At 38.1% G+C, this 9,146-nt stretch overlaps 1 protein-coding gene across 1 annotated transcript in view; it reads left to right on the top strand.

The window, feature by feature from the left end:
• Nucleotides 1-6,784, top strand: part of LOC106520030 (elongation of very long chain fatty acids protein 4) — a 12,112-nt gene extending 5,328 nt beyond the window's left edge. The window contains exons 4-7 of the mRNA XM_014011929.1: nucleotides 303-383; nucleotides 1,646-1,817; nucleotides 1,938-2,065; nucleotides 5,517-6,784. Of these exons, the coding sequence (XP_013867383.1) occupies nucleotides 303-383; nucleotides 1,646-1,817; nucleotides 1,938-2,065; nucleotides 5,517-5,795 (660 nt within the window). The 3' untranslated portion in view covers nucleotides 5,796-6,784. The remainder of the gene's footprint in view (nucleotides 1-302; nucleotides 384-1,645; nucleotides 1,818-1,937; nucleotides 2,066-5,516) is intronic.
• The last annotated feature ends 2,362 nt before the right edge of the window (nucleotides 6,785-9,146 follow it).

The raw sequence follows: 9,146 nt of genomic DNA, 5'->3' as shown, positions 1-9,146 counted from the left end.
GATGGATGGATGGATGGATGGATGGATGGATGGATGGATGGATGGATGGATGGATGGATGGATGGATGGATGGATGGAAACTGAATAAGAAATAAACTAAAGTATTTTCATTGACAAATTGATGTAGTAACAATTCATCTTGCTTGTTAAAACCCAAACAGCATCTGTCCCACAAAGGTCACTGTTTTCATCCTGATTCTTTCACTAAGTTGTACTTTTAATAAGGCCTTTCCTGTCCATCTTTCCAAATCAGGAATTTTCTCAGTCTTGATCTGACTTTACCGTTTCCTCTTTTCTATCAGCTCCTGCTAGCATCGAGAGCTGCTGGGTACAGCTACCTCTGTCAGCCTGTCAACTATTCAAATGATGTCAATGAAGTCAGGGTAAGCTCCTCCTCACACACCACCAAGCTCATACATGAGAAGTTTAATTTACCAAATTGATGCTTAGACCTCAGCTAACACATGTCTGCCAGGTGGAGCGATGCTATAATCCTGCTGCTGACGTTAAGAAGATCACTAATGCTGTTGTGTGTCGTAGCAGGATGAAACAAAGAGATCATGAGAGCCCAACAGTTTTTTTTTCTTTCTACTGGTTTAGGGTTAAAGAGACTGTGGTGGTTGGTCACGCCACACTAAAGCTTCAGCCCCTCCTCGTTTCTGCTCTTTACTCTGTTACAACAACCTTAKTTAGGAATCAGAGGTGCCACAGTGCCATGGCTTATAGGGCAGCTTTGTCACACAAGGGAGGAGCACAGCAGAGTTAAACAGGAACACTCATATTGGAACCATACTAAATAAATATAAAAAATATATTTGTTTATATTTTTCATTAATTTCTGGTAGACACGTGTGCAAAGATTTATTTTTCATTAAGTCGTCATCAAGTCACAAGTTTGAATAAAATAAACGAGGGAAGCAAAGGAACATTTTTTTAAACCAAATACAAGTGCAAGTACTACATTTGCCCAAACCACTTATAAATTTTTAACATAAGTAGAACTTTTAATTCCAAATTTTATCCATTCATCAGGTGATTTTTATGGTAAAAACTTGCGCTTTGATAGTTTTTTTTTTAAATATTGACTGATCAACTTTGAAGTGAACATCTTGCTGCCATAAATTAGAAGTATGAGTACATGTTGGTAGAAACTGGTATGAGTATCTGTACATCCCTATAATAAACTGCAGCAGCTGAGATGATCTCCTCTAGGTCTGGGCATTGTTAACCACCTCAACCAACAACATTCAGTTCTTATGGATAAATTTGTATATTTATTTTCTTGCCCATATAAACAGAAATGGTATACATTAACATTTTTGAGAGAATAAAATAATAAAAACAATAATACATGTTGTAAATATGGAGTGCAAACATAAAAACCTGACAAACTGGCCAGGAAATCAAATTGAATCAGAGGCTTTTCTGAGGTGGGGAAAAAAATACACTGCAATGTGATGAACTGATATTTTTACCCATCTCTAATCCCCATTACCTGAACATTGTGTTTGTAGAACTGCGTTTGTAAAATGCTGTTTTCTGTCAGAGATACAGTATATTTGAACCCACTGGTGTAGGTGTTTGCATGTTTGACATCCATCAATGGGAGATGCAAYAGTCAGTTCTGCCTCTTTTGCATCTTCAGATAGCTTCTGCTCTTTGGTGGTACTACATCTCCAAAGGAGTGGAGTTCTTGGATACTGTCTTTTTCATACTGAGGAAGAAGTTCAACCAGGTCAGCTTCCTCCATGTCTACCACCACTGTACGATGTTCATCCTGTGGTGGATCGGCATCAAGTGGGTCCCCGGTGGGCAGTGTGAGTTATTTCATTTCAATTCCAGCGGCTTCAGAAAATCAGATGGAGCTGAATTGTGTGTACATGTTAGACAATGAAATAACACCGCCAGAGTGACATGTGACACCAACTTCTCCACAGCATTTTTTGGTGCAACCATCAACTCCTCCATCCACGTCCTSATGTATGGTTACTATGGTCTGGCAGCTCTGGGACCTCATATACAGAAGTACCTCTGGTGGAAAAAATACCTCACTATTATTCAGATGGTGGGTAACACCTTCACAGCTGTGTAGAACATATAATAAATGTTGTTCTAAATGTTCCACGCACAAACAAAATCGATTTGCAGGCATTTCAATGGGGTTTTAGTTGCTTTTATCATTTCCTCACCTGTTTTGTGCACAGTTGCAGCTGGATTTAGTGCAACTCTACTTTAATTACAAAGACATGCAGAATAGCYAAAACATTACCAGTAACATACATGTAGATCTAATAATTTATTTTCCTTCTTTGTTCATTTCAGTCTCTTTACATCAGGAGCAGAAAAGTAGGGAGAACCAAGATAGTCTTCTTTACATGAAAAGAAAAAGATTTATATTCCTGATTCTTACATAAACATCTGGTCCAACAAAATGATCTGAAATACCACAGTTCAGGCCAAAGTTAAAGTTCTGCATCTTTAATTGACTTTGTGGGTGTGTAATTGTGTGCAGATGTTTCTTGCCCAAAGCAGGGTTATTATAGTTAACTAAAACTAACTAAATAACAAAAACTGAAATTGCAAAAACATTTTAGTTAACTAAAATAAATAAAAACTGTAATAAAATGTAAAAACGATAACTAAAACTGTGTAATTAATTTACATAACTAACTAATACTAACTGAATTTATAGATAGAATATATATAGTTTTAATTTTTTAGTGTCACTGTAATCAGAGTTGTAAAGTAACTAAGTACAAATACTTTGTTACTGTACTTAAGTAGAAATTTCGGTTATCTGTACTTTACTTGAGTAATTATTTTTCAACGTACTTTTTACTTTTACTCGTTACATTTTTACACAACTATCTGTACTTTCTACTCACTGCATTTTTTTAAAAAGGTAAGAAGTAGAAAGTTGTTACTCCTATTTTATTCCAAGTTGTTATTACTTAAAAACATACTATCCTGATAAATTGTGTCTCCTGGATAGAGTGAATTTAATTGTGGTTGGATGAGAAGYATAAATATATAACATTCTGACTCCATATTAGCTTGTACACAACCCATCACAGCTGCACACTGTTAGAAAAAATGCTTTTCGAGAAGTCACCTCCCTATAAATGTAATTTTGCAAAATCTAACTRCTCACTTTTACTCAGTATTTTTACTTTTAAAAAGTAGATTTTGTGTCAGAAATTTACTTTTTATACTTAAGTACAACAAATATCAGATACTTTGACTTTTACTCAAGTAATATTTTTAGAGAAGACTTTAACTTTTACCAAAGTATTTTTATGATAAGATACTTGTACTTTTATTCAAGTATCACTTTGAGGTACTTTATACAACACTGGCTGTAATGGACTGCTTTAACTAGCGACCAAATGGCTGTTGGTTAGTTAACTCACAGGAACATCACAAGTTTGAGGATGCATTGGCAAAAAAAATACAATAACAGAAAAACTAATACTAGAACTAATAAAAACTAAACTAAACTAAAACTAAGCATTAAAAATGCAATAAGAACTAATAAAAACTAGCAAATCAACTGTGAAAACTAATTAAAACGAACTGAATCAAAAGAAAAAATGCCACAAAAAATAAAAATAAACTATAATGAACAATCCAAAACTATTATAACCTTGGCCCAAAGCAAGACCAGAAAAAGAAACACATCATTCTAGCCAAGTAAATTCAGCATTTTGTCACTCTTTTGATTAACAATAGTGCAGCTACAGCAGGTAAAATAAGTATTGAACACGTCACCATTTTTCTCAGTAAATAYATTACTAGAGGTGCTAATGACATGAAATTTTCACCAGATGTTGGTAACAACCCAAGTGATCCATACATACAAAGAAATCAAACCATAAATGTCCAGAAATGAAGTTATTTGTAATAATGTGGAATGGCACAGGGAAAAATATTGAACACATGAAGAAAGGGAGGTGTAAAAAGGCATGGAAAGCCAAGACACCAGCTGAACTCTTTCAGTAATTAGAAAGCAAGCCTGCCCCTTGTCAGTGCAAGTTAATATCAGTTGGTTCAGTCCCAAATGATGACCAGGTATCACACAAGAACCATCTGATGATGGGTAAAAGTAAAGAGCTCTCTCAAGACCTTCACAACCTTATTGTTGCAAAGCATAATGATGGCATCGGTTACAGAAGAATGTCTAAACTTCTGAAGGTTCCAGTGAGCACTGTTGGGGCCATAATTCAGAAGTGGAAAGAACATTATTTCACCATAAACTGACCACGACCAGGTGCTCCTCACAAGATTTCTGACAGAGGAGTGAAAAGAATTATCAGAAGAGTTGTCCAAGAGCCAAGGACCACTTGTGGAGAGCTTCAGAAAGACCTGGAATTAGCAGGTACGATTGTTTCAAAGAAAACAATAAGTAATGCACTGAACCACCATGGCCTGTATGCACGCTCACCACACAAAGACTCCACTGCTGAAGAAACAGCATGTTGAAGCTCCTTTAAAGTTTGCTGCACAACATTTAAACAAGCCTGTGTAATACTGGGAGAATATAGTCTGGTCAGATGAGACCAACATTGAACTGTTTGGATGCCAGAATACACATCATGTTTGGAGGTCAAATGGCACTGCACATCAGCCCAAAAACACCATACCAACAGTGAAGTTTGGAGGTGGGAACATCATGGTGTGGGGGTTGTTTTTCAGCATATGGTACTGGCAAACTTCAAATAATTGAAGGAAGGATGACTGGAAAAATGTACAGAGACATTCTTGTCAGAAATCTTGTGAGGAGCACCTGGTCGTGGTCAGTTTATGGTGAAATAATGTTCTTTCCACTTCTGAATTATGGCCCCAACAGTGCTCACTGGAACCTTCAGAAGTTTAGACATTCTTCTGTAACYGATGCCATCATTATGCTTTGCAACAATAAGGTTGTGAAGGTCTTGAGAGAGCTCTTTACTTTTACCCATCATCAGATGGTTCTTGTGTGATACCTGGCCATCATTTGGGACTGAACCAGCTGATATTAACTTGCACTGACAAGGGGCAGGCTTGCTTTCTAATTACTGAGAGAGTTCAGCTGGTGTCTTGGCTTTCCATGCCTTTTTACACCTCCCTTTCTTCATGTGTTCAATACTTTTTCCCTGTGCCATTCCACATTATTACAAATAACTTCATTTCTGGAGGTTTGATTTCTTTGTATGTATGGATCACTTGGGTTGTTACCGACATCTGTTGAAAATTTCATATCATTAGCACCTCTAGTAATATATTTACTGAGAAAAATGTTGACGTGTTCAATACTTATTTTACCCGCTGTATGTCTCTGACGAAAATCAAACAACTAAAAGGACAAATCCTACTTTATCTATGCTACAAGTGTTAAAAAGCAGAAATATTAAATTAGGATTTTCATTTAATGGTAATGAATAAGAAAAGTTTGTGAAGGACACTGATGTATATATGAATTCAATGTATTTCAGGCAGAAATATTTGAATTTATGTGTTCATTATAAACTGTTCAACAGGTCCAGTTCCATGTAACCATCGGCCACGCCGGCTATTCCCTCTACACCGGCTGTCCGTTCCCCTGCTGGATGCAGTGGGCTCTGATCGGCTACGCCGTCACCTTCATCATCCTCTTCGCCAACTTCTACTACCACGCCTACAGACGCAAACCTTCCTCGCTCAAAGGAGGCAAGCCCGTGGCTAACGGCTCCTCTGCCGTGGCTAACGGGCACAGCAGTACGGAGGAGGTGGAGGAAAACGGAAAGAGGGAAAAGAAGGGCAGAGCGAAAAGAGAGTGAAAGAGGAAGAAGAGCTTTACGGGCGAAACGACGCAGCTAAACGTCAGAGAGTGAGGGAGGGGATATACAGAGTGTTCGTCATCCCCGAAAAATGTAGATGGATGCGATTTGGGACCAACTTGAGGAGATGAATGGGTTGTAGCGTGTGTTTGTGAGCGTGTCTGTAAGTGGAAGAGAGTTGTGTTGTCAACTCTTTTTTTTTTATTTTAAATGAAGAAAAGCAAAAATGCTGATCGTGTAGACTCCACGCTCCTGTCCAGCYTCTGTTAGGACCAAAATGTTAAAGGACCTGCAACCTGCTCAGCATTCACAATCAAATTTTATTCACTTCCAACTTTTGTACACTGAATACTGCTTTATCTGGAAGCTTGAGTAGTTTTTAACGCTATAGTTTATTTATCAGTGCTCTAAAATACATTTATTTAATTTAATTACCAAAAAGAAAAAAAAGCAAAGAAGGAATTTTAGGGGTGGGAGGACTGTGGGGGTATTTTGTTTACAAATCTTAGGTTGAACATGGTAATAATACAGAATTGTAATATTTGCCATCTGCTGTATTTAACTTCTTTGCAGTCAACTGCAGCTAACATTCAAACCTTATCATGGACTACGCATTCTTCGCTGCTTCAAACGTGCTGCACCTCCTTGTGTTCAAGGCTAATGTAAAACACCTCCAATGAAACTGTAGTTTTCTTTTCTTTTTTTGCAAATATGACTATCTTTGTGGAAAATACATATTTTTGTGAGTCCTCACAATGGTTTTTTTTTTTTGTTTTTTGTTTTTTGTTTTTTTGTTTTGTTTTTTGTCTGAGAGATTGAACTTTTAAAATTGTGTCACTGCTACGTAGAACAGGAGAGAAATGCATCATTAACAAAGAACTTTTATTATCGAAAGTAAACAAGCGGCCATTTTATTGTCTAATCCAAAGAAGAATTATTCAGCTTCTCCGCTGCACACATAAGTCAAATAAAACAATGTCAGCACGAGGTATGTTTGTGTGTTCTTGCATGTTAAAAAAAAGGGCAGTCGTAAATTACTGAGCTGCCGATTCAATGGTATCTACGAACGTTTGATTCAAAATGCAAATTGAAACTTAAAGCCATCTTTTAAAGTGGTGTTCTGTGGGAAGAATCTGAACAATTAATTTCTTACCKGTTGTAAATTCGCTCTTCGAGTGATCTTAGTCTGGAGAAACCGAGTTTCATTCCGACTCGACTGACAAGCTGACACTGCTGTGAAGTCCAAAGTGGATTCCTGCTGTTGTAAAACAACTGTAGTTAAAAAAATTATACATTTTAGTTCATGCAAATGCTAGTTAAAACAATACAAATGCCCAAATTTCTATGAATAGCAAAACAATGTTAGCGTCAAATAGGGATGGGCGATAAAAAAATGAGATATATCGCGATAGACAAGAGATCARTATCAGAAAAAAATACATCTGATAAAACATTTATATTTCAGCTTATGGAAGCTTTTGGAGCGTTTATGAAATTTAAGGAAATAAAAGTTAAGGAAGGACAAGGACCGGAGATTGAGACAACACACAGCAACAGCTAATGATGTTAGCAACTGGCACAATTCATTTTTTTACATGATGTCGTCTGACTTCATAAAATAATTGCAGTAAGCCGCAAGCTGCTTAAGAAATTTACCAAAATTTACATAGAGAAATACGTTATGTACTGGACCAGAGATTGTGATAACACACAACAGCTAATGAAGCTGTATCGCTAAAGCCTAGCTGCAGGTTGGTGGCATTGACTAACTCACTGACTCTTTGGTAAGCTAGAAACAACCTGTTGAGTGCACAGTAGTTTCATGTTTCACCACTGTGCCTCATAACTGGTTAAAAAGTTTAAAAAGAACGACGTGGAGGGAAAGGAAAAAATTGGTGCAACAGCTCGAGAGGAAATTGTGGATAAAAGAGGAAAGGTCACATCACCGGTTTGGCTGTTTTATACAACCTTTTTTTCTCCTGGCCTTTAAAAAACTAATCAATAATTATCTATATCGACTGATATGAAACACTTATACCATGATACATCTTTCAGCTATACCGCCCAGCCCTAGCGTAAAGGTCATTGAAATTAGCATTTGCTGAAGATAGCTTTGGCTCGTCAGTATAGTATGAATCAAAGTTTCTATCTCCAAAGAGCTAAGAGCTGAATTACTTCCCACGCCTGTTCCACCCATTTCCTGGCTCTTCCCTTCGTTTTTTGGTTCTCCAGGATGGAAAGCTCTCACACAGGACTGTGTGCCAGGAGAGGCCGAGGAAAAGGGCTGCGTCTTCAGCTGTTTCAGACAGATCTCCCCTAATCTTAGGGAGCAAATTGGCTTTAGCCTCAAAAGAGCTTATTCCCACGTCACTTCAGGAGTAACCCAGGAAAGCAGGTCACTGTCAGGGAAGCCATCTCTAATCTGCAGGCAGTTTGTACCTGTTCAGCTGTGGACTCCAACCAGGGAGAGATGGCTTCTATTCAGGAATCTACTAGTTAATCATCCCAAACATGTTGCAGTCCACTGCTTCTTCAACGTATGCTCCCTAACTGAACAAGTTTATTTATTTGTTTTCACGACCGTGTTCTCTTAACAGCTGCTTGGTGCCTCTTTTTACACCTCATATCAAGTTGCCCACCCACCACCTGTTACTCCCTGGCCTTAACATCAGGATGGCGGTAAAAAAAAAAAAAAGACTCCTCGAGGTGTAGATGTGAGTGATATAGTGGACGAGATGAGTGTAAGGATGTGTTTGTCCTCCTCAGGGACGCAGAAGAATCTAAGCCAACATCTAAGAGGATTGCAGAAGGGTCAGGGCTTTTAGCACAGGTCACAATAACCTGCTGCTACAGGAACAAGCAGAAAACGAGTTCAGAAAGGGAACTCGTGCAGCAGCARATTTTATGTAAACAAAGATACACATTAGACTCCTGCCACCTCATCTTCAGCAATGCAGACAGGTTTATTGAGGCTTAAAGTATTGAGTTAGCTGACACTCCACAGACCCAAATATGTAGGAGGRTGAAGGGTCAGTTTGCAGAGGATAAACCCTTGCAGATCTGACCTGTCACTCACTCATCTCATTAGCCATTAAATGACTAAGAGAGACTAACTGAGTGGAAACAGTCAGCRTTTTACTGAGCGCTCAGTTAGTGGAGCGGCTTATCTTCAGGGGCTACTGTGGAGGGAGAACACCATCTGCTGGACCAGAACTGTCTCCGGATCCAGCAGGAGGCCATATTGATCTAATCCAGTGGTTCCCAAACTTTTTATCTTCTGACCCACAAAATATCCACTGCAAAAACTTGTGACCCCAAATATTACTAGTCTGAGTACACAAACTTCGTTAA

The sequence above is a fragment of the Austrofundulus limnaeus genome, unplaced genomic scaffold, assembly GCF_001266775.1.
Source record: "Austrofundulus limnaeus strain Quisiro unplaced genomic scaffold, Austrofundulus_limnaeus-1.0 Scaffold86, whole genome shotgun sequence".
In the NCBI taxonomy this organism is placed as follows: domain Eukaryota; kingdom Metazoa; phylum Chordata; class Actinopteri; order Cyprinodontiformes; family Rivulidae; genus Austrofundulus; species Austrofundulus limnaeus.
This window is presented reverse-complemented; position numbering and strand designations above follow the sequence as displayed.